The 27,060-nt window shown below is 37.2% G+C and overlaps 1 protein-coding gene and 1 pseudogene across 2 annotated transcripts in view; one reads left to right on the top strand and one right to left on the bottom strand.

Annotated features, from left to right (window-relative positions):
• ACBD5 (acyl-CoA binding domain containing 5) overlaps positions 1–27,060 on the bottom strand; it is a 56,087-nt gene that overhangs the window by 22,000 nt on the left and 7,027 nt on the right. For both annotated transcript variants that reach the window (XM_036759240.1, XM_036759241.1), the window contains exons 5-10: positions 24,533–24,605; positions 18,185–18,299; positions 10,557–10,682; positions 8,164–8,370; positions 5,861–5,967; positions 14–290 (exon numbers count right to left, since the gene is read on the bottom strand). In XM_036759240.1, the coding sequence (XP_036615135.1) occupies positions 14–290; positions 5,861–5,967; positions 8,164–8,370; positions 10,557–10,682; positions 18,185–18,299; positions 24,533–24,605 (905 nt within the window). The remainder of the gene's footprint in view (positions 1–13; positions 291–5,860; positions 5,968–8,163; positions 8,371–10,556; positions 10,683–18,184; positions 18,300–24,532; positions 24,606–27,060) is intronic.
• LOC118850053 lies at positions 19,631–21,231 on the top strand (annotated as a pseudogene).

Below are 27,060 nucleotides of genomic sequence, written 5' to 3'. Positions count from 1 at the left end.
AGACAAGACATACCTCTCCCCCTCCTCACACCAGAGAATTCCTCCTTTTCCCCACCATGTTTCTCTCGCTGGGGTGCCCCACTACTGGGTCTGCCATCCTCCCCACCATGCTTTACTTCTCCTTTTCCTTCAACAGCAATCGTCTGTACATCTCCAACACGAAAATTTCCCGAGGCAATACAAACTTCTTCAGGAAGACCAGAATTTTCCAACAGTTGACTTTGATCTCCTCCCAGGTAATGAGATGAATATCTAAATGGTCCTTTGTTTGATGAAAAGATTTCTAAAGACTAAAAATCAAAAACAGCATTTCGTTAAAATAATGCCCATAAAATGTCCATGATTATATGAAGGCAAATCCTTTTTCTAAAAAGATTTCTCCAACTAATTTTCAATTTGATAAAATTTTAACATATTGACATTTTTCTTAGGCAGGTACATTAAGGATTAGGACCAGAATTTAAACTTCATTATGCTGGCTAGAAAATTTTAAAAGCCAATAATTTAAAAATATGGCCTATTAATAAGTAATTATTTAGAGTTTCCAATTTAATCCAAAAAAGGCTCAACAATCCTAAACATTAAGATTACATTGAAAATTGATTTTTACAATGATTCAGGTTTAGTGTTTAAAATTTAAGATAATGTAATTCAGACAGCCTATTTACAATGTACACAAAAATATAAAATTCATTCTGTTATGTGTTGGTTGAGGTGAGGTAGAAAACATTTGCTGACTTAAAAAAGCATGAAGTTTTGTAATCATTTTCCCTAATTTTTCCAGTGCTTAGTACAGTGCCTGGCACATAGTAGGTGCTCAATAAATGTTTACTGAATAAATAAATGAGTGAATGAATTTGCCTTATCTCCTAAAGTTACACATTTAAGAGAAAAACCAAATTTCCAGTATGAGCAATTATTTATATAGTGAAATGTTACTACAATAAAATTTGTTTTATACTAAAAAAAATTCAAAACAATTAAATGGATAAAATGCCAGAAAAGACTATAGTTATAAATTATCATCTCACATAGACATAGCTGTCATCCATACCCACATAAGGCTTTTGCTTAGTAGTTATCCAAGGCTGAATGGAAACTGAATTCTATTAGATCTTTTAGAAAATAAAAATATGAACCTCATAGTAAGGTAAGAGACCAAAGCAGATTGTTTATAACCTTTAAAATCACCAAGAATAGAACTTCCAAACCATTATCTATATCACTAAATAATTTTGGGGCCTCTTTCAATTTGTAATTTTGGGTAATGCAGAAACTGTTAATAAATCTCTGTGAACTAAAACTTCAACCTCTCAAAGAGTAACTGGGCTGAAGTATAACTGAAATAAAGCTCGTTAATTTCTTCATATGAAGGACTTCATAGAGGTATCACGTATAGCTTGAAAAGCATTATGTAATCATGGTGTATGGTCTTTACTGGGTACAAGATCAAAAGGAAGGATAAGGTCAAAGCAATGCAAAGAGGAAAAGAGTAAAAATGTTATTAGAAAAAACAATTATTGTTTGAATCTCACAGTGAAAATTCTATGCTTTTATGATAAAAATGTAAAAATAAGGACAGATTTCTAGCTATTTGACAGGGAAACTGAGATCCATGTGAAATGAGAAGATGCAAAATCCAAAAAGTCCAAGGAGTAGCAAAAGTTAAATTTAATTATCTTTATAGAAAAACAGAGAAGGACTCATTTCAATTAAACATTTATGGAACAAAACGTCACATGAGGCACTGAGGTTAATACAGAAGATGATTTGAGTGTGAGGAGTTGAACTAATGAAAGAAGAAGAGAACCAACAACTGTCTGCTTGAACAGGCCATTCTAGGATCAATAAGGAAGGGGAACAGACTGGAATTAATTCTAAATAGAAAATGGAAACAGATGTGGGAGACAATCTTTGTGAGCAACCATGCTGAGTGTCAATTTTCCAATCCCTTAATTGGAAGGGAAAAAACCAGAGACCACCAAAGTCCAGCCCCAAAACTGAATCAAAACCCTTTCTGTAACCTCACCAACAAGTCTGCTTTGAAAACCTCCAGTGAGGGTGGACTCAGGATGTCTTCCCAAGACACATCATTCCACTCTGATATAACTCTGTTAGGGACTAAAGCCATTTAATTGTACCATCATCCAGCCCCCTCTGCCCCACTGCTCCATGATGATGTCCAAAAGAGTATTCGTGAAAAACTGTCCAATGCTTTGATGAAAGCAACCTTAATATCATTACAATATACTCTGATCTGACAATTTAGCAAACCTATCAAAAAGGGAAATGAGGTGAGTTTGGCATGACTTGTTATTTCATAAACCTGTGCTTGCTACTAGTAATAACCAACTTCTTTTCAATGAGTTTACAAATAATTGATTTGATGATTCTTTCTGGGGGTTGGCTGGTAGTCATGATGAAGTTCACTGACCTGCAATTTTCAGAATCTGCCCTTTTCCCTTTTGTGAGAAATGGAAAATACACTAACTTGGTTCCAGCCTTCTGGTAACTTTTAAATTTTCTGTGATTTCTCAAACAACAGCCAGTGGCTCAGAGGTCACACCTGTAAGTTTATTTTAGCACCCTGGGAGTTTTCCGGGCATGGAGATCTAAACTCCCTTTGCTGGCTAGGAGCTGCCTTATTATTAACCTTCCAACCACCCTGGTATTCTCCCATGTTGTTATTTCAGCACTTGGTAACAAGTCTGTGTTTCTTCTAGCCAAATGATTTTTCTAGGTTCTGGTATATCACTCTCTTCATTTTTCTCGGCTGAAGAATCTTAATCTCTTTAGTCTGTGCAAAGGTCTACCTAAAACTCTGAATGCTTAAATTATACTTTGGACCTTAGGTTACTAGGGGAAACTAGCATGCTTAGGTTACACCAATGAGTTGAAGGATGAAATCAATCAAAGAGGACAGTCATGCACTTCCCCAAAATGTCCTCAGTGCTTCAATCAGAAACAGAATCCTGGGCGGATGAATCACGTGGCTGGTTCAGTGCAGTACTCAGTTACTGAAAAGAATGGGATGCAATGACATATGGAACAAACAGAAACAAAAATGATCGAAAACCAGAGAGAAATAAAAACAGCTCACATTTTCCTGTATTTGAAAACACAGTGTTTAACAGGCAAGCCACAATTTATTTCTCTATAAGCTAATGTCCACGGGGCAAAATGGTGTCAAACACAAAGCCCACACCACTGCAGCCTAAACCAGATTAAAATGTAACTAATACTTAACAAAATTAAAATACCATAAAACATAGATAATGTTAACATGTATTTTTTAAGTCAAGATGTACAGCCCACAAAGATTCTCATTTACAGTGTAGTCACCTGTTTTTCTATTTGAGTTTGATACCACTGGTGTAGTGGTTAGAGAGACACCCTCAAAGTCAGGAAGACCTGGGTCAAACGGTTGCCTCAGACAAATACTGGCTATGTAACACTGGGACAAATCCACTGAATCTCTCCATGCCCCAGGCAACTCTAATTAAAGAAGAGCAGATCTGCTCATGGTCAGCTAGGTGTCCAAAAGGAGAGAGTGCCAACCCTGGAGTCAGGAAGATCCATCTTCCTGAATTCAAATCCGGCCTCAGATACATACTAGCCATGTGACCCTGGGCAAGTCACTTAACCCGTCTGCCTCATTTTCCTCATCTATAAAATGAGCTGGAGAAGGAAATGGCAAACCACTCTAGTGTCTCTGCCAAGAAAACCCCCATTGGGGTCAGAAGAGTCTGACACAACTGAAAAATGACTGAACAACAAGATGTGCTTCCCTCATGATAATTTTGTCACTGAGAGTTCTCAGTATCAATGAAATTAGAATTCTTCGGGGGGAAGCTAACACTGAATAAATGGTTGGGATATTTTATATTAAGATTCAACAGTAGCCTGAGTGGTGACTATACTTTTGATTTCTTTATCATATCTTTCCTGAATGACCTGATAAATTCAATTCTACAAACATTAAATGCCTATTATGCACAAAGGACCTTAAAAAATTCACACAAAAAAAGTGTAGGTGAAGAAGAAATAGATATGTTTTGGTTTATATTAAACACTGAACTTTAAACAGATCTTAAGGCTCATTAACAGGTTAAGATCTACCATTCTCTTGTTACTGAATATTAAATGTGATGTACAAACATATCCACATTCAGAAAACTACACTCAGCCCTCAAAAAATAAATGGTCAAAACTATTTTAAAATAATAAAACAGATGGAAACCGCTTAGACAAGATGTCTATAACATCATATATATTATGGTTCAACTTGTTATTTAATCTAACAACATATTAAGCCAAACCAAACAAAAGGCTTGTCAGATTACTTTCCACTGATTTGATTAAATTGCAAGGTTGTTCTGGTGGAATTAGGCCAAAGGTACTTCAACACCAAGGGAGAAAAAAGAACATACATATTTCCCCTACAAAAGGAATCAAATTTCTGCTTAACACTGAGAAAAGAATTACACTTTCAGTGAGGAAGATAATTTTATCAGTTAATAACCAGGGCATCACAAGGAAAAGCTAACGAGCTTGAATGGGATCCTGTCTTTTTGAAAAACAGTCTTTTAAAAAGCATCTGAACTTGATTAGTAAGACATTTCAAAATATAATCTCTGGTACATGTGTTCTTTTTTCAAGGAATTAAAAATAACTTGAAGTAGAAAATTTTGAAGTAAGCAATGAAAAAGAGAATAAATATGTAGAGCTTATTGTATTCTAGAATACTCTTCAGTAATTCAGACTTCAAAGTGAGGTTTCTTTTTGGCCTAGGTAAGTGAAGTTAGCTGTCTACACAAGCCAATTAACTGATTACCAAATCACTTCTATTTAGTGCTGTAGAAAGAGAGACAGTCAAAATATGGTAGAACTTAATATCCATCAAATGACAGAATGACTATAGTTACCAAAATGAAAATTAAGGATTGGACAACTCAACTTTTTAGGAAAAAAAAACTTAACTCTCAAAGTAACTGAAATCTAAGTGCAGCAAGGTGGCACAATGGTTGGAGAACTGGCCCTGGAGGCAGGAAGATCTGAGTTCAAAAACCCTGGACAAGTCACTTAACCTCCCAGTTTCCTCAACTGTGAAATGGGACTAGTAGTAGCATTTACCTACCAGGGTTGTTATTTCAAATGAGATAATATTTGTAAAGCACTTAGCATAGTGTCTGGCACATAGTAGGTGCTTAATAAATGCTTATTTCCTTCCTTCCTACAAATTTCTTTTCAGGGATAAATACCACAACTATTTTAAAGAGAGAGAGAAACCTACAAATTTCAAACAAATAAAAGTCGCTATAAGGAGATTAGTCCTCTAGCTGCTTTCAGAGATCATAAAGCAGAGGAATTCTGGACAATAAATGTATGGTTAGATATTTTTTTTAAAGAAATTTTTGCAAACATCTTTCTATTCTGAGTTTCCACCATCTGAAGGGTTAAATTGGGAAACATGAATATTAATTACACTCAAAATCAAAGTCTAAGTCAAATGTTTTGGGACTAGTGTGAGCATTTTTCAATGTTTCAAAACAATCATTTACCTTCTTAAGAAGTTAGCTCCTATTAACTTAAGACATATAACTGGGGTCTGTATCTTAAAGACATCACTAGCTCTCTAATTCATATGTCCCAGAATATTTAACAAGTTGAGGATTCTAGAGAATTTAAATAATTCTTAGGGAAACAAAACAAAGAATTTTTTTAAATTGTTAAATGATCATAAAATACAAACAATTACAAATTTTAGAGGTATGTTTTCAAAGTGATGAACAGATGCTATGCATGTAATTCCTGATAAACCACTTTGAAAACTTACCTATCAGAAAATGTCATTTTTTACCTCTTCTTGTCCAAACTGCTCCATGGAGTCACAGTAAACTTCACTGTCTGAATCACTCGTCAAATGCTGAATTCCTGAAATATCTTCAACATGATCATCGTATGTGCCTGAATATAATTAACAAATACTCAGTTAGTATGACAGTAATGTAAGAAAAGAAAAATGCATTAATTCAATCATCAAAAGATCTCATTAATAATCATTCAAATTTCCAAACTGGAAAAAAAAAACCATGGATTTACTTATATCAAATTTAAACTTTTTGCCAAATTCTTAAATGAAACTGAGGATATTCATCTGAAAAGGTTTCAATTGGTTTCCACCAATGCATGGAAAGCACTTGACAGTACAATAGAACATAAAATACTGATGAAATAAATTAGTACCAACAACTTGAAGATTGCAGGAGAAACTGGCAAAATACAAAATACAGAGTGGTCAAGTACTCTCCTGGGAAGAACGTGAACTTTGCCTCTGGTCATATTTATTAACACAAAAGAGTTTTTAACACAAATTCTGTAAGTGACTTAAGGCTGTAGTTTTTCATTTATGAAGATTATACTCCTATTCAGCGCTGACAAGGGTTCTGATCTGTCTTTTCTTCTAGTGCCTAGTCTTCTTATGACAGCATTGAGAGATGGCTGGCTAGATTTAGAAGTGCAATCTGGGACTTGAAAACAGAAGGAAACTAACCACCTTATGACCGTGGCCCATTCACATTATACTTTAACCCACTGTTTTCAACCAGTGAACTCAGATGTTTTGGTATTACGAAATAAAACCTTAGTGAGTCACAACATCTTAGATAGGCATACTTTCCTTTCAACAGCTTTTGAGTAGAAAAGTGAAGGTGGGGGGAAAGTGATCAGTAAGGAGGAAGTAGGGTATGTCCATGTGTTTGTGCATACGCTGAGAGATATGGTGGGAGGGTAAGGCTGGACCAGCTACGCCAATGCCTAACCTGCTGAAATGCCTCTCTGAGGTTTCAATGTGTCCCACACACAAATTGACAGGTGACAGAAATTGTTCAGGGGATTTTTGGTACCATATTGGATGGAATGATGGATCTGAAGCCAAGAAGACCTATGTTTGATCCTGACGCTTACTAGCTGTGTGACTAGGGGTAAGTTTAAGCTCTCTGAGACTCAGTTTTCTTAGTGATAAAATGTGCATAACACCAGTTTCAGAAGGCTATAGTGAAACTCAAATGAGATCATATACAATAAAGAATTTTGAGAATTTTTAAGCAAAATTTGAAAAGAAGCAGCATGGCACCATGGAGCAGGCTGGCCAGCTCAGCCCATCGAGGAGACCTGTCAATCAGATCCCTCCTCTAACACCTACTAGCTAACAGCATGACCCCAGGGTAGTCACTTACTGTCTCAGGGCCCTCGGCCACTCTCTAAGACTACAAGTTACTGATCTAGGGATTTCCTTCCCAGATACTCTCTACCTGATGAAATCACAGATTTCAGTAATAATAATAATAATAATGTCAATAATAAAAATGAACTAAGAAATTTGCTGGAGAAGGAAATGACAAACCACTCCAGCATCTCTGCCAAGAAAATCCCAAGTGGGGTCACGGAAAGTTGGACATGACTGAAAAACAACTGACCAACAAGAAATCCGCTTTCTGGAAATACTGCCACATAACAAACTGGAATTACTAATACCTAAATTTTTGATACAGTTACATGAGTTGAAGCTAACAAAATATGTCAGATAAAGTATAACCATGATACTCCTTAGCTGAACTGGCAAGCAAGCCACAACCACAGTGGTCAGTCACATGCACAGCACCTAGTTTACCAAATGAAATTCTTTCTTATTTTCTACAAAGCTGCAGTTCAGGAGTTAATGGATGTTTAGATTTACAAAGGCTAAAAAGGGATAGGGGCCAAGAACAAAAGTAAATAACTACAAAGGTTATGTTTTAAATGTTACACAATTGCAGAAAATTCTGCTTCCCAACTCCTCAAAAAACAATTTTTGTCTGGGCCCAAATACTATCAGCTTTCAAAGCTACAATGTAATTGCTCATATGTAGATTCACGAAAGCTGGCACAGGAAGTCTCTTCTTGGAGATTACTTTGTTAGTAATCTATTACCATACACACTTTAAAGTACCAACATTGTGTTTCTTTTTTAAATCATCTAGAATTCAAACTTGCCTAAATTGTGTAAAGAAATTTTCATTTATGTGCAATTTCTCTTAGAAATTGACCACAAAATTACTAAATCTTGAAGTAACTCAAGTCTTGCCTAAGAAGTGTGAGTACAGAATTAGTAGTGCTTAATACCTTGATGAATGCTGACAGGAGGAGTTTGTCCAGTTTCCTTTAAGTTTTGGTCTCCATTTTTTACTTCTTCAGTGCTTGAGTCATTTAGGGAAGAACTGGCATGAACATCATTTGGTATATCTTGGAGAACACTGTCTTTGTCATAACCATTAGTGAAAGCAGTTTCCAAATCTTTATTGTCAGTTGGCTCTGGCATCATTTTCTTACCTTTTATACAAAAAAGAAATTAAGTGTAAGTCTGACAGCCAACTTTTGATCATCCAGATGAGAATTACCCATATTTCACACTATCCTGTTACAACCAGGAGTTGTCATTCCTAGTGACTATGCTCCTCCTAAAGTGTTCCCTTTTTTAGCTCAGGACCACAACATGCTTCCTCATGTGCACAGAAGTTCCAAGATGGCTTCAAAATTACCCTGATCTCCTCGGCATCCTTTGAAACCTATTTTTACTATTATAGGCAGAGGAAACCCCTTCTCTAGACATCTGGACTTGTGATAGAAGGGTACGAAATTTTCTACACCACTACCTCCACATGTAGTATTTGGACAATGAAGAAATCACACACACACACACACACACACACACACACACACACACACCCCCAAGGGTCACTGGAAAGCCTTTTCTAAAGATAACTGTTGGTTGTCTAAATCCAAATCCAAATCTTCACCTTCCCCGGGTCTTCCCAACTAACCAGACCTTACCCTACCCTTTTGGAGGAGACATTTTTTTACAGTCAGGAAAGCTGAAATTTAGGCATTAGAAAAATTAAATTCCTATGAATGCAAGAATAGGGTAGTATTCAAAGTACAATTAGAGACTGATTTGATCAATGAAAATTTCACTAATTTGGAAAATTCAGGAAAGTCTGAATTCTAGATTATTTAAAAAAGAATACAGTTTGGGGTACTTTTAAATATGCATAGTAATAATAAACTATTAACAAAGCATTTCCAAGATGACATCTTCCTGGATGGATTTCCTTTCTTAAGTATACTGGCAACTGTCAGCAATACTAAAATTACAAACTGTGCTAAAGTCCCTAAAAAATTTGTTCTCTTAAATATATAACATCTCCCTTGTGCAATCTTAATACTGTTAATTTAACAAATCCTTTATTCAAAGATACTGAAAAGCTCATCTTAGCCTAATTATGAATTAGTAAGGTCTGAATTCATGAAGTCTTAAGACTTTCCTGTGCACTTTTAGAACTGTGTTCTGAGAAAGGTAGCAAATATAGAAATATCCATACTTTGGTCAAAATGGTAAATTCACAATTTTGTGGGTGGGGGTGGGGAGGGTTGCAATTCTTGGTGTAGTATAGTAAGTTCCTTTCTACCCATGAAGAACAGAATCTTTTTCTGCATGGACAGTCTTGGGCAATTAATTAAATTTACAAATATTCCAATAGGTAGTAAAAAATAAAATTAGACAAGTCATATAAACAGAATCAAAGTATAAACAGTAACTGTAGTAAAAGAGGACACACCACTGTAGCCTTGAATCTGTATACGTGGCTTTGAAACAACCTTCCCCCACTGACACCCATCCCAAGATTCTATTAGTTGGCTGCAAAGAGATGCCCTGGCCCAGAACCTTGGCCAGAGTTGTTCCATGACTGATAATGTCATCAGCAGAAAGCTAGCCTCAGTCAACTGCGACTGTGAAGTAGGTGAATCCAAAGGGCCTTCCTGTTTTTTCCCTTTCTACAATCTATTCTCCTGATTCACTAAACCAGTACTCCAAGCACTTAGTGTCCTCATGCTTTTTCCTCCTTCACTGAAATGCTCCACTATCCAGACTTCTCCTAGTCTTTAAAACTTCAGTCCTGTATCTCATTCTCCCTGTCCTCCTTTGTCTTAACCTAATAAACTAATTCTCAATAAGGTATTGGTTGATACAAGCTTAATATCTTTTCCCTCATACATACGAACACACACAAACACAAAACAACCATACTATTTTTGTACTAAAAATGCTATAGTTCTAATTTCTATTTCCTCCTTTTGAGATTCACTATATTTACACACGCACACACACACAGAAACAGACATGCATTTTAACAAGGAAGTAATTCCTTAACCCAAAAGAATTCTTCCCTAATGGTGACACTTCAAGTACCATGGACAGCCAGGGGCTGGCCTCTTTTTAGACTAAGAAGTCTTTCTCAACACCTCTCAACTTAAATCCCAAATGTTACTTAAGTGGACCAGGCAGCAGTCTCCCTACTCTGCAGATGCATTAAGCAGCCTATTAGAATGGGAGTTCTGGCCCATTTGGGTTTTGTGGCTAACATCACAGGTGGTCATCAGTTACACACCAAAGTGTCTGGCAACCCCAGATAATGTTGAATTACTAGAAGAAACTGTTTGAAAACTATCATTTTTACTTTGCTTGGCTTCTTTTACTTCTTCTTGGGTCTCTTCTTCCTCGGATTCAGCTCCACTATCACTGCTTTCAGCTTTCCCATTTATAGTTTTGACCTTTGGAGTGGAAGATAGAACATTGCCAAGATCTAAAAAATAAAATAAGACATTTAATATCCTCAACCAAACTACTTAATCACTAACTCTGTAACAACCTTTAAGAATAACCAATAATTGTGATACAAATTACAAAGTTCTTTAAAATTACAGAAGTGATGATTATACTATTTCTTTTTCCTAAAGAACATGGCATCTGAAACTTCTATTCCCTCCTTCTTTGGGTCTACTATATTAACAACAACAAAGTATACCTACAAATGAAGAATGCTCTTTAAGGTTACTAATTAAGTCTGCAATGTGTCATGCTTGCCATGCTGTTGCCAACAAAAATGTGGTATCTTTAGCAGATCACTTGTAGCAATACTATAGTGAAGGTTACTTTCAGAATTTACATGTTTAATACTAGTTAAGGTAGGAATTCTTTTTTTCTACCCATGGGTTACTTTCAAAACTGAAATTACTTCTATTAATTCTATTGAAGGGCTTCTGAATAATTGGTAAAGGAAACCAAGCCTGTCATGTATGCCAGTGCAGAAGTTATTCCACGGCAGCGAATTAGGTGGTTATGGAAGTGTATTAATTTCTGCAGTTCACCATGGGACCAAGAGGCCCCCTATGTGTCCAACTTTCTACCAAGGAATTTCTAGATACTTGCAACCTTACAGGAAAGACTTTGACAAGCTAGAGAGCACTGAGGAGGTAGCCAGAACGGTAAAAGGCCTGGACTGTGCCATATAAGAATCAGCTGAAGGAACAGGTCAGACTGAAGTTAGAAGGCATCAGATTTATCAGGGGCTGTGCCTGCTATCTTTAATTCCAAGGACAGAGTTATAAACAATGGGTGGGACTTTTAGAGATGCAGACTTAGGTATCATGTAAGAAAAAACTCCCAAAGTGGAATGGATAGCCTCAGCTGTAGAACTTCCCCTTCACTGGAAGACTTCATCTAACAAGTGGATGACCCCTTGTCAGGCCAGTTGTAGACTGGATTCTTGGTGGGGTATGCATCGTATTCAATGGCCTCTGGGATCTCTTCCAACTCAAGACTCTGGGATTTGGTGAATATTTTAGACTTTACAGAGCATGCTCTAAATTACCCAGTAGAAATGCTAGCTTTCTTAAATATGTTATCTTAAAGGAGCAAATGAGTCACCAAGAAGAACACAGCCCAAGTATTTCAGACTCTTTTACCATACAGTTAATCAAAATTTAGAACAGCCCTCGAATTTCAGTTACTTATGAATGGTCAGATCATCAACTCTGGTCATCTACATCACACCAGGTACAACTCTACAGGAAAGCAGTGAAGTCAAATCTCAACACCAACCTTAGGTATCACTTCTTGCCCTCACTCATATTAGCTAGAAGACCATGTAGCTAAGAAGTAAACTACTGAACTTCTTCCTTCCTGTCCATTAATTATTTATTCAGTCACTCACAGGAGCTATTAGACTGTTTTGCTTAACTTTATTTTCCCCCCAAGATGAAGATACTGCTAAAGTACCTTAGGGCTGTTAAGTGTCTCAGTGGATGGAACACCAGGCCTGCAGTCAGGGAGACCTGAGTTCAAATCTGCCCTCAGGCATTAACTACTTGTGTAACTCTGGGCAAGTCACTTATCCTGTTTGCCTTAATCCACAGAAGAAGAAAATGGCAAACCACTCCAGTATCTTTGCCGAGAAAAGCCCATGGACAGTATCGTCCACAGGGTCACAAAGAGTTAGACATGAACTAACAATAACTAGTAGAGAACAGACAGCATGTTCATATATTAGGAAATGATTCTTGTCTCTAAACAAAAAGCATCAATAAAGGATAACCAATGGACCACCTGAGTGTTGCCCTGGTGTATTAGTAAGGCAAGTATCACAATATCAGTGGTGACCATGAATATGCCTGTATAGTTCTGTACTGCAGAATGTAAAAGGCTCTCCATATAGAAGGCAGAAGTAAAATATTTATTCAGACACCGGAGGATCAAATCCCAAAACCTGTAACTCCAATCTGACACAGCAGCAATTGTATCCCAAAGCCCGTAAGTCCACTTTATTATAACAGCAAGGAAATTAAAACACAATATTGCAGCAGGGAGCCAAGCCAAGCCATAACCTTCCCTCTGCTGGTCCCTAAACACTCACTCACAAATCCTAGTTGTCTGCTTGCCTGTGTCCTCTCTTCCCTCAGTTCTGAGAGCTTAACCGCTACCCTTTTCAGGGCCCAAGGGCTTCACATCTCTTGTGAACTAATTAGCAAAAGGGTATGGGCCTTCCTACAAACAAGCCTTCCCTAATCAAGCTGCCCTTAACTAGCTCCACCTGAGGCCTATTAAGGGGATTAATGGGCAGGGAAGATCTTTAATCACATTAACACCACACCTGGTATTTATGAAACTAATTTAAAGATTGAGAGGAAGATCTCTAGCTCACTGAGTAGATCCTTTTTTGGAAGATTTATAGAAAGACATGGATAATAATTGCTCAGGATGAAAAAACATAGATATCAGAATAACTGCAGCATCATAAATGAAAAAGTCAAAGCCAAGAACAAAACTACTGCATAATTATAGTGGCCACATTGGACCCATAAAATTTCTTTTAAGTATTATAGTGAGTGTATTGTTTTATCTGCTCATCTCCAGCCTCATGTCCTGATTTGAGACTCTGTGCTAGGGTCGGATTCTATCCCCTCCTTAAATGGAGTTCGGTCAGGCCCTGTTTGGTCCTATTCTCACTTTTCTGGATTCTGGGTGCTGGCTTCCGTTTCCCTAGGGGTGTCTACACTCAAGGTGCTTCCAGTCTTCAATGACCTGCATCCAATCCTTCCAGTTGGCTGTCCTGAGTCTTCTGTTCCATCTGTTTCCCCTTCAGCTTCCTTGGTCAAGGTACCAACTCTAACAGGACTCCATTTCCAGCATCTATAGCTTTTGGCTGTCTTTTTGTGAGGTTCTGAGCTAGATGAAGGAGCATACTGATCTTTTTTTTTGTCAGCATTCAGTCTGTTCCTCTTTTTAGATCACTGCTGGAATACTAGTAGGAGAACCTGGCTCCTCTCTGACTTTTCATATGGTCATCTTGATTGGAAGCCACTATTGGCTCTGATCCTATTAATACTGCTGATATGTCAGTATGTCAACAGTCATTTCCTGCAATCTCTGCCCCATCTATATATGGAGCCTTGGAATCTGGAACAAGCACATAAAGCACAAAGCCTAAAGCTAAAAAGGCCAAGCTTGAAGGAAAATATCTTAGTGGGCCAATTTACTGTTCAACCATATATGAACAGGCTGAATACAAAATAATTTTGCTGACATAAGAATAAGTCAATATACAGTCTGTAAAAGTACAATGGCTATCCCTAAATGATTTACCTACCATCCCAGTGGACTTAACAGCTAAGAGACAAATAAGCTAGCTTTCTGAGGATCATTTTTAACATTAAGATATATTTAATATTAACAAGAATTTTCAGTTAAGGACCTCCAAATTATAGGAAAATTATACATATTAAACTCTATACGTAAAGTGGAAGGATCAGTACTTTTACCTACTCTTCAGTGTTTTGTATGTACAAGTAATATAGTATTTCAAAGCATTTTAAGTTTCTTGAGATCAAAGTACATATGAATTCAAGCTATTACTATACTATTACAGTAGAAAAAACTTTCAAAGAGATGATCACTGTTTAAAAGACTCCTGTTTGTCTTCTCAAATTCTGTCCCCCCTCACCTTTCTTTAATGGAAGAAGGTGATAAGGTAGCTCTTCCAACACACACACACACACACACACACACTCACACATGCACAGGGATGAGGAAAGAATCAGGAGCACAGAAGAATGGGGCAAGAGAAAGTGTACAGTTCAGATCCTGATTAGAAAGTCTAGAATTCAGCTGTTTTGGAAGCTACAGAGTCACCATCTACAAAGCAGCGCAAAGCAAGTACTGGTGAATATCCAATTTCAAAATTATTTTTAATACTTACTCCGCCCTGGCATAAGCTCTGAATAAACCAAAATTGTGGAAAAAGACTAAATGATTTCTCCACAGAATCCTGAAAAACAGCTAGCAGCTGGCAGCTTCAGTTAAACACACATCTCAGACTTCTAAATCCTCAAGAGTATCATTCCCAAAGCCACAGCAGCATGATATCCTGGTGGGCCTGGGGTAGAATAGAAGACCATCAAACAGATAACTCAGAATCTTGTAGAAATGTGGCCATTTCTGATTTCAATGGCATCACTATGAGAAACCTCCAGACTCCTGATTGAATGAAAAGAACTGGAATCAAAAAGCCCTGGGTTCAAATCCTACCTCCAACACTTTTCTGACCATGCACAATTCAGTTCTCTCCTGAGCACCAGAGTCTTTAATCTGTACAGCTGAGATTACATGTTCCTCCCACCACCCATCTTAAAGGCTTGTTGCTTGGAAAGCAGTTAGGTGACACAAAAATTATAAGTTATTATTACCAGTTTCAGAATTCACAGTTTTATACATCAAACATCTTGGCACCAATACAAGCCACCAGCAAAACAATGAAAACACGTACTGTTCATAGGCATCTATCATGCGCCTAGATAACATACGCCCATTTCTCTTGTTAATACCTTAACAAGTGGTCTCCATTTGGCAGCTTTTCTCTTTTACTCTGTGTACTGTATGTACCAAAAGTATGGCACAATATTAGCTTATTTTAATATTTGTAGGGAGTCCTGGAATGGGTCCATAATAAACGAAGAAAGACTCCTTTATATGTAAATGAAAAGAACTATCTACTCAATCACTCATTCCACTTCCTGAAACACCTCCGTGTTCCTTGGCATTTATTATACAAATGTGGACATGATTCAAAACTGTTCAGCTTGTGAAATCTCATGATTACAAAACTCAGCAGTACAGAAATGGAGAGTAAATGGGAAGGAAAAAGGAATATGCCCAAACTTAAATGCAGTGATTTAAAATGTGTCCTTTCTATTTGATACTGGTGGGATTTTTGACTCTACCATAATGGGTTAATCTAAATTTCATAAATTTAGGTTTCAGTTTCAGTTTCAGTGGAATACTTATAAAGCATTGCCAAGACTGGCTTAACTTGTTATGAGATGTTATCATTCCTGCTTAACTGCTCTGGTACAACAGATCCTCTCTAGCTTAAAATGTAGTAAGATAGGACTAGAGATCCAAGATAAGTTCTCAGTCTTTAGTAATCTGAGGAGACAACATAGTACAATGACTTAGTGGACCATCCAATAACTTCTTAAAAAATGAATTAAGTATAAAAACCAGCCAAGTAAAGAATAACTCTATGATTACTATAGTTCAGAGTCCTAATCCCATTTTGATAAACTACTAGCATAAGTTTTAAAAAGTCAATAAATTTTAATAAATGAAACAAGAAATAGCTGTGAAAGGGAAGCAGCATTTCCATAACCATTCGAGGAAATGGAAATGTCACTTTGGAAGATGAAGTCAGGAAAAGATATTGCTTCATCTAGATGTGTGCGCTGAAGCACATATGCGCAGGTGTGCGCACGCGCACGCACACACACGCACTCACACGCGTGAAATCTCTGCTAAAACTGACCATTTTAAAGGCATTCTGGGATTGGTTTCCAAAGTATAACAGATTTGGAAATATTCTAAAATAGAAAGATGATGAAAGTTATTAAGAAGATACAGACAACCATCTGCCCATACATTTACTTTCTCATCTCTTTCAAATATGTATGAAGACATATATTCAGCATCAAGAGCATCCCTGATCAAAACACAAAAAATTTGTTGAAAGGCTATGATTTTTTCTAATGCACAAGTTTCCTATTAGGCCTTCTCATGGCCAGTTTGTCTCTTCTAATATACTTTTCACAGATACCATATTAATTTCTTTCTGCATGGATACAATCAGTGTATCACCTCTGCTCAAACCCCTTCAATTGCTCACTATCTACTAAACATCTCATCCTGGCATTCCATTCAAGGCCTTCTGGGATCTAGTATCACCAAATATACCTTGATCAGACAAACATTAAGTGAGACGCTGCACTAGTCCCTGGGAAACACAGACAAAAAAGAATCAGTCTGACTTCAAAGAGTATATTAGGAAAATACACCAGGCACACAGATGAATAAATATAACACAATTTCGGGATGAACAAAAACCCTGAGGAAGTGAAAGAAATTATGAAAGGCTTCATGTAGGAGGCTGCACCTCAGCTGAGCTGAGCCGCAAAGGAAACTCAGAATAGTATGATGTCAAGGTGAGCACAGACTGCCTATCATTTCTTTGCAGATCTGGCAGCAATAAATGTATTAGTTTGAAATATTTATAAAGATTATGGATTCAAATCCAACTACTTCAACCAGAGCTATTATAATCCATATTTTAAAGATCAATGCTAGAAACAGTTCCAGTTTCCTGCTGATACCATAAATAAATTTCTACCTTTAAGCATTAGTCTAGCTTTCAAAGTGAACATTTAAAAATACTGCCTCTCACATCTCTGTGATTTTCTGCAAAATTAAAGGACCCCAATTAATTTCAATACACAATAGCATAATTTTCATATTTCTGTCAAAAGCATTTTCACTTGATATATAAAAAAATCATCTTTCCAATCTTTTGTTTTTCCATTTTTATCACAAAGAACTTGAAAGCTCGATTTAACCAATAACTTCACTAATGGCTTAGACTCACTTTGGTTAAAGTTTACTGAAAATATCTTACAGTCCAAAAGTAGTAAATGGGGGAAAGGTTACCTCAACTATAGTATTGCTACAATGTGATTTCTCAAATTGCAAGGAAAACATGGATTTAACTTAAAATTGGCACAATAACATAATGACTAAGTTGCCACCTGTCAGATTTTTAGACAAGTTAAAAATCTCTTCTTTGCATTGTATGTCAGTCATACTGACCCTAGTAAATAAACAACCATCTCAAACAAACACATGCCTAGAGGGAAACAAGCCAACTGCAACAATGACAGTTCTAGATACTACCATGAACAGCATCTGGCCATCGGAGCTAAGAAAAAAGGATCCAGACTATCACTGTACTTATAAGTATGCAAAGAAAAGACCACTTTTATATTGTTATTCATAGAAGTATTTGTTTTTTAAAAAATCATCCCTATAATAAACCTCTGTGAAACCCCTCTTGTCACTAAGACAGGTTTTGAGAGTTTTCTGCAGCAAAAGTGAAAAGGCTCTCTTTCTGAAATCGCACATAGCATATTTATTTTCAAGTGACAACTCACAGGTGGCAAGTTCAGTAGTTGCAAATATCTGAGGAGCATTCTTTTGACAGATAAAATGAAAAAGAGAACATGTATATGTAAATTTCATCATTCCTACCTTCTAAATATTTAGTGACTTTCTCCAGTCGGACTGGTATATAAAAATAAAAGAATGAATTTTTTAAAATGTAGCTAACAAAAACAGCACTGTTTTAAATTATATCATCCATTGAAAATACATTAATCTCAACTCATGGTATAGTCAGTTGCTAAATAACAAAGAATACTGTATTCCAACCTGAGGTTAAATCAGAACTTCTGTTGCTCTTTTTGTCCTCTACAATTTCATAGAATGGACCTATTACATGGAGTAATTCTTCAACTTTCTCCGTCATTGGCATGGTCTCAAGAATCTGTGATCAAAATACAAGTCTTATGAAATCAGAAATAAAGGATTCATTTGATTTACACTGGCTTCAAATATTCCAATTTTTTTAAACTTCTGAGACATGAAGTTCATTTACATAAAATATCCAATTTCATTAAGTACAATAGACATAAGTGCACATATTCTCCTAAATGAGCTTAATGCAATGGCTAAAATAATTAAGTATCCATAAGTGTTTCTAATATGAAGTCCATTTTATGAAGCAACTGACTTGTTAAGCAGAAGACAGGCATGGTGGTCTTTGATCAGTTAACTAGTTATTACTGAAATAAAATCCAGGACACTGAAATACAAGAAGGTTGATTAATAATACCATGTGAATGTGCACAATGTAAGAGCTCCTCTCGTCCCAGCTTCCCCACTCTGCCCCAGTCCTAAGGGTAAATCGGGAACAGGAACTCAGGAATTATGCACCCATTTAACATTTCATCACATGTAGAGCCTATTACTATCAGACAAATGTTAATCAATTGAAAAGGCAACAAAAACAAAAAATGGAGATTCTTATAAACACATCAACTCATGTATTGTCTCAAAAGCAGTTAGTCTCATCTGCAAACCAAGATTTCATTCATGAGTAAAACAACTTTAAAAAAAAAAACCTTTCCAGAAAAGAAAGGAAAATAATGTGTTAGGCACATGCTCTATTTGGTCTTCGCTGGAATTTGGCTCCCCTCCCCACCTACTTCCCACCCCTACCCACTTCTCTCTACCCTCTCACCAATAGGGCTCTCTCTCCTAAAATCAGGCTGAGCTCCTGAGCCTGGTACAAAAAGAAACATGACTAGCAACACTATTTTCATTTCTGAATGGTATCTACATGGATGACAACCTACTGTTCAGTTATCAATTAATAAGTCTATTATTTTAATGCAAAACATAATTACCACTACCAGTTTTGCCTTGTAAGAGAGAAACAAAATAAAATATACTTGAAATGACAACAGTTACTGGTTTTAATGTTGGCAAATTTGAGGTTGGCTGTGTATAACCGCTAAACAGGTTAATGGCTGACTGCTCTCATTCATGAGTGCTCTTTCATATAAGATGCTAACAAATACAAATAATGCTGTTCAAATGTTCTCTTTATGAAGAAGAGCCCTGAGCTGTGCAGAACACGATCCCTAGCTATCTGTGTGAAGCCAACACTTAATTACTTGTACTAGTGAAGCAGAGAAAAAGATAATTTTTAAATTATTTGTATTAGGTTTACAAATTTTTAAAAATTCTTCTTTTGGCCTAGTAAATCCCTCCCAGCTCAGCCACCACAAACACTGGAAACAGCGGAAGAAGGTGATGCTGACCTGCTTTTTACCTGCTCCAACTCAGCTTTCTCAGGACCAGCTTGAGGCTGAGGGAAAGGGCAAGATCACAGAGATCAAGGCAGACTGTACTGATCACATCACAAAGAGAACCTCCCCCTTATGGAGATTGGAAAAGTTGAATACCTCATTTGTTAGAGGACTTTGGAGATGGAGGTGCCTTTCCAGAAATACATGTAGCCCAGTACCCATTGGATATGGGAAGAAGGAAGGAAATGTCAGGTGTCCATTCAGGTGGATGCGGAGTGAAAAATGAAACATGACGCAATTAATCGCTCAACAGGGACAATCAAAGGATAAGGTCACTTATAGCAAGTACACTGACCTGGTTCCCAAAGAAGTTATAAATGCAGATGAACTAGACCTTCAAAGACCTGATGAAGAAGCCATTAAAGAGATTACCAAAAAAAAGACACAGGTAGCCCTAGAGAAATCTGTGTCTCAGAACGTAACTACAGGTTACGCCAGTTCAAGCTGCAGCTAAACTAGCTCTGGCTCATGTAACAGGTACACACCATATCAGCAAGGAGAAAGCCATTCAATTCTGGAACTGAGCAAAGAATTATGTGGATGGTAGCAATGCAAAGAGATCCCATGGAGCCTCCAAGATTCGACATGAATAATAAAATTCCTCATGGGCATCCTTCTCCTCCTGCCCTTGTCATGCATTCTCCTAGCCAAAAGATGACTGAGAAGGCACAGCGAGGGTGGAGAATTCCTCCCTGTATTTCAAACCGGAAAACTGCAAAGGGTCATGTCTAGACAGACATCCGGCTGCAGATGGGAGACGATGGCAGGCAGGTCACATTAATGAAGACTCTGTCACACTTGCTGAAGCTCTCTTCATTTATGAGAGGAAGAAGGCTAGTGAGGCAGTGGAGATGCGGGCTCAAGTGGAGAAAAAGATGGCCCAAAAGGAAAAGAGAGAAACATGCAGAGAAGCTTTGAGAACTGGCCCAGAAAACTCAGGAGAGAAGAGCTGGAATCAAGACCTATGGAGAAAAAGAGGATGGGGAGGCTCAGGAACAGGATGAAATGAGGCTTGACAGTTGCAAAGAGAGACAACATGATGGGAAATCTTCCCAAAGCAGCTCCTGGTAAGAGTTCAAAAGGACAGAGAAGTGAGAATCACTGAAGTCATTGGTCTTGGTGTGCCCAATCCTCGGGCTTCTAATGAAGTTCAGTATGACCAGAGATTATCCAACCAGACTAAGGGTATAGTTAGGGGTTCTGCTGGTGGAGAAGATAAACTACATAATGTTTGTGATCAAGCATCGAGAAATGGCAAAGATAAGGTCCCAAATATCTACAGACCCAGTAAAACCTGGACAAAGATATGTATGGTGATCACCTTGAGGCCCGAATAAAGGACAGCAGATTTATTCCCAATAAGGAGTTCTCTGGCTCGTAGGCAACAGGAACAAGAAGGACCAGTTCAATCTGATAAAGATCCCTTTGTTCTGGACAAGTTTTTGGAAGAAGCCAAATAACATGGAGATGACAGCTGCCCTTGAGGAACATAAATGTAAAGCCAAGATAGGAGGAAAGAGTCGGGTAGTCTCTCAAAGAGACTGAACTATTAACCTTAACTGTGATGACACTGGTCATCAGGGAATTCTATGAAAAGGGTTAGAAGACCAAATGTAAAATTGTAGCTCCCAATATTTTTTATTACTGGGGCTGGAGGAAAGAGAAGTATACTTTAAAATAGTCTGCTTCTTTTTAAAGGATGTGGATCATATTCCATGTAAGCTTTTGCTTCCCCCTTTCAATCAGCCCACCTTTCCCCATCCCATTAGCATCAACAGAAAAGCCATACTACCCAGGACACCAAATTAAGACTCTTTTATCTCAGGGCACCTTGGTGGCATAGTAGATGGAGCACAGGCTCTGGAGTCAAAAGAACCTGAGTTTAAATCTGACCTCAGACACATGACACTAGCTGTGTGACTCTTCGCAAGTCACTTAACCCCACCGCCCCCACCTTCTCCCCCAAAAAACTATTATATCTTTAGTGCCATTAGTTTGGGGGAATTAACATTTCACAGAGAATTACACTCATACATAAAGCTTATCACCAACTGTCCTGATTAGCTGGGGAAGGTTTTCACATAATGGAGCCATCCATTTGCTTGTTAAATGTTTGCCCCCATTATGTGTGTCTAGTTTTAATTTGGAATGGGAAAGTCTGTGTGGTACAATTAAATAAAAAATTAGACCAAAACAACTCTTTTTAAAAATAGTCTTCAAAAGTGTTCAATAAAGCGTTGTTGATGATGACAATGAATAGAATTACTGGATTTTATTTCAAACCAAATTACAAAACCATGTTGTGGAGAGTGGTCTCCTAACTGCTAATTCAGTTTATCCCATTCTGCAAACTCCCACTGTAGCCCAAGTCCATGCTACATCCAACTTTCAGCTTTCTCTCAGTAGAGTCTTACACAGATTTGGTCCTCTCAGACATCCTCTGGAACTGGGATATAGCTAAATGTATGTCTGTCTCTCTCTCTGTTTCAGCACAAGTTTACATAGAGTTGCTTTCTCTTAGAACTTTTTTCCCCCTAGAACTGGAATTACAGCTAAGTGACAAAGTCAGACTTAAAGATTTAATTCCCAATAAAAATAAGTCCTCAGAAGGACCTGAACACAGTTTTCTTTCTACAAAAGTCTGCACAAAATTGCTGTTTCCTAGATCTTCTCTAGAGGTGAGAAAAAGCTGAGTGTTTTGGTTTTAAAAAGTTTTCCTGCTAAGGTGTCAAGTGAGAATAAACTAACTTTAGTAAACAATTCAAGCCATTGAGTCCTTTAAGTTCTGCCAATGAAGCAAAATTTTCCACAGGCATAGTAAAGATAATTTCAAAATACAAACTGAATTGAAAATAATGGGCAATTTTCCTTATATGTGTCAAGGGAACTTTCACTTTCACCAAGAAAAGATATAGCCTCTAAAAATGCAACTGAGCTTTTTGGGGCAGGAAAATAATAAAGTAAAAACACAACTATCTAAGAAAAAGATTCAGGGAGAAAAAGGATTTAAATTTTCTTTAATTATGATATTCTCTTTTTTAGTGGTTACACCTAAAAGACCTTCCACCCCAAATAAGGCAATGACAAAGTCCATGAAACAGAAATTGTGAAAATGTAACCAAGGGTGAGACTTTGGTCAGAGTGTAAAAAGATAAAAACAGTTGAGTCTATCAAACATAACTGAAGATATTGACCAAATACATTTGGTACTACTAAATATTTATTCTATTTTATAAATTTAAAGTTCGTGGCCTCCTGTTAGGTAGCCCCCAGAGCCCAGATTTCACTAGTAACCAAAGGGTTCCATTAGGCCTCTATTCCTATCTTCTCTGGATTATTTTTAAAATCCCCATCTTCCTTGGTCAATTCTTTCTTCCATTCTTCTTCCTCCCACCCCCACCTCAATCAAACCTCAATTTTAAAAAATCCCTTATTAAGTTTTGAAAACAACTTTAAATCAAATGAGCAGTACAAAATCCTACCCTCTTCCCCCCACCTCCTTTTCATAAAGAAACGTTAGGGAGTGTTCACCCAGGGACTCAAAAATTAACACTGGAATTCTTTGTTATACAAGATAGCTTTCTAGGAGGGATAAAGAGGAAAATTTTGGTGACATAAAAACTAAAGATATCAATAAAAATTTATTGTTAAAAAATTAACATCAGACAGTACTGGCTCATACTTGTAATTAAAGATTCCATTTTAACAGCTTATTTTATGTGGACAAAACTGCAGGCGCTACCTTTAAAGAAGTTCACTGGCATCCCAGTTTTCAATAACATTTAAGTGGCTTCTTCTTTATTGGAGGTGGGCGGGTTGGTAATATTACTAGGCTGAGCTGCAACTCAATGTGCATGTGCTAAGTATCTGATGCCTCCCAGGAGGAAGGTCCTCCTCCTGACTAGAGAGGCTTGAGGATAGATTATATGTCTGGCACCTGAAAATCAGCCCAGCCAGGTCCAGAAATGCTAATCGCCATGTTGGCCACAGGCTGCTGAATTTTTAGGCCTCAGAAACTCATAAGGATCATAAAGAAACTTGGAATCGGTATTAGAAGAGGGAGTATTCCCTATCTGAAGTCATGCATTCAAGTATTCAAGTCATATGAGCTTACTGCACATTCAAGGCACAGGAGCTGTATGCGGTGACTCACTGAGGGAGAGAGCTAACACACCAAAGTCGGAAAGAAGTTGACCTTGAAGCTACAGGACTCAGATTCAAATTCTTACTCTGCCACTTAATAGCCATACTACTCTAAGTTAGTAACTTATCTCCCTGGGCCTTAGCTACTCATCTGTAAAATAAAGTTTAGAATATGGGGCCTCTAAGGTTCCTTCCAGCTATAGATCTATGATCCTATAACCTCTAGATCTCATAGGTGTGAGAGCTCCTGCAAAATTTAACTTCCAGTCTAAGAGAACTTCCTGAGGCTCTAATAAGGGTCAGATGTAAGATCCAAACCCAGGTCTTCCAGTCTCCAAAGCTGATACTCTCTCTACTACATCATGTTGCCTGTAGATGAAAGCAGTCTCTAAATGTGAAGAAGCTTAGAATCTGGGGAAAAAATCATATGACACTGAACTACCAAAACCCCAAATTTTCCTAATTTAAGAATTTTTCCAGGTAATACTGATTATCTTAGGGAAAAAATCAGCACCATTTTGTCCCACTCTTGCAAGCTTGCTCTCAGTTGAAAATTGACAGTCCAATGAATGTGGCCCCACAGTTTTCTGCTTCATGTGACAAATTATTATTTCCTCACTTAGACCTTGTAAGTTGAGAAACCTAAATTAGGAGCTGTTCTAACCACATTTTATCTTCTTTTACATAGAATGATTTTTCTTACCTTTTTCATTTCTTCAACATATGCAATCATAGCTTCTTCTTTGGTCATATCCCCCAGTGAACTCCAAGCATCCCTAGAAATCATAATGTTGGAACAAGAAAGCCCACACAAATGTCTTAGTTCTTGTTTCTGACTTACAGTTTCTCAAGCAGAACCTGCAGCCAAACTACATGGCACAACTAATTTGAAGCAAGCTCTTATAGAGCCATCCTAGGAAGAGGGGCCTCGCCCCTTTGTTAACTGGTTCACCCCAAAGAAAGACAGTGTAGTAAGTTAACTGTGGATTAAAAAAGCCAAATTCCTAATTGCTCCATATCTCATATATATTACAATAAAGAAAATTTTCTTAGAATTCTTTAAAAGATGCTTATTAAATTATTACACAGAAGGAAAGATCAGTGATATGGACATTTTGGGAAGGTTAAATGAGCTATTTAGAGTCGACTCTTAAATGAAGAGACATTTTGGTTACACATTAACATCAAAAAGAATACAACATGAATACCAACACTAGCAGATAGATATATATAGCCCTTTACATTTCACAAAGCATTTTGGGTAAGTTTTCATTTTATTTTTTTCCCCAATAACCGTATTAGGTAGGTGGAGCTGATGTTACGATCCCCATTTTACTTTAGAAAAAGGCTCAAGACACTTGACAAAGTCTCAAGAGAAAAGTGGCAGGCCAGGGCCCCAAACTCAGTTATTTCTACTATACCAACACTACCCTAACCTCAAAGATTTCACAGATGATATGCCCGAACTTTAAGAATGAATACGGGTTTATGAGACTAACTTTTAGCCTTCAGGATCATTTTGGAACAGCAAAGTTGTTTTGCTAGATGGTGTAAATGACCCCTGAAAACATCACCTTCCATACAAAAATACCCTTCTCTCCAGCTTATCAACTTTATTCCTGAAGCTATTTAATTTTATGGAAAGTCTGTGTGAGAGAAAATATAGTCAATTTAAGCCAGTCAATTTTTCTTAGCTGATAGATAATGTACATCTGTTTACCTACACATCCACCCTAAGTCTTTAAAGAATTTATAAGTAACTCATTGGAAAGTGCTATATTATCTCCATGTTTCTCTTATGGAAAGAGACGCACATCTTGTCCAGTCTTCAAAAAATGAAAACTGTTTAGAGACAGATTTGGCCAGAAATAATCCTAAAATAGATTTTAATAGGCAAAACTAATAAGGGCTGAGATTGAGAAGCTACAAGGTAGCTATGGGTTAAGCAGACTCTAACCTAAGATGATCACCACTAAGAGATTACAAGCCAAGGTAGCTGGATCTGTGTAAGTAATAGCTGAATGAAACATCCCATTTGAGAAGAAAAAGAAGCAAACAGAAGGAGGAGAGCAAAGAGTTGACTTTGGGCTTCACAGATAATGGAGAGGGAGGGAAAAGGGCCAAGGAAGGTAGAGCTGGGTCAGAGAGGCAATCCCAGAACAACACTCAAATCTCAAGTACGGGAGGTGGTAGGGAAGTCAAAATTTAGCAAAACTTATACAGCAGACTATATAAAATAGAAAAAAAAATGTCCTTAGTGTTCTGAGAGTGTATCTGTGTGCTTGTGCTAAGTATGGGACACATTAATATTAGTCAAATGAGGAAGATTACATTTCCTTTTGACAAAACAAATAACTTAACAAAATATGGCAGAGATCAGACAAAATGTGTTTGATTATATGAAAATCAAAAGCTTTTACATAATAAAATGGGATTCAAAATAAAGAAGAAATAAACAGACTGGGGGAAAATCTTTGCTTTTTAACACTGCTGATTTTTTTAAGTGATACCCAAAATTCTAAGGAACTGGCATAAATTTATACAAATATGCAAAGAAATATGGGATGACATATGAAGAAAATGAATAACGAACAAAGCAGATCTAAAACAAGAGTGTACACACTGGTTACAACTGTGTAGATAACAGAAACAAAATATGGAAAATGCACAGAAGGGGAAAAAAATTGAGGGTACATGGAAACAAAGATGAGTTATTTTGTTCCTAAGCAGCCTGTGGGACAGAGAGAGACTCCTTCTCAGAGCCAGGAAGACTTGGGATCGAGTCCGGTCTCTGACACTTACAGGCTTCGTGACCCTGGACAAGGAAATCACTTAACCTCTCGGTGAGCTAGGCTAATCTCTAAGAGTCTGGGGCAGAGAAAGCGCTGAGCTGCACTGGTAGGAACTTGCTCACCTGGGAGCTCCCCATAGCAACGACATCACAGCTTGCGTAGTCACTATTCCTTTCCCTTGTTAAAATTAATGTACTTTTTAAAAAAGCTAATACCTTAAAAAACAAGCTGTAGAAGATAAAAGCTTCTGGTTTCATGTATAATCTTTTTAAGAGTCCTATTTTTGAATGTGAATTTTTTTTAGTGGTTACTAAGTTTATAATAAATGCATTAAGAAAAACAAAAAAAGTCACAGAACCACTGTTTATTTCAGAGGTAGAATGGACTTAGAGGCCATTTATTCCAAAAGAATCCCTTCTACCACGTACCACACAGCTAC

Source organism: Trichosurus vulpecula, chromosome 5 (assembly GCF_011100635.1).
Source record: "Trichosurus vulpecula isolate mTriVul1 chromosome 5, mTriVul1.pri, whole genome shotgun sequence".
NCBI classification, from domain to species: Eukaryota; Metazoa; Chordata; class Mammalia; order Diprotodontia; family Phalangeridae; genus Trichosurus; species Trichosurus vulpecula.
This window is presented reverse-complemented; position numbering and strand designations above follow the sequence as displayed.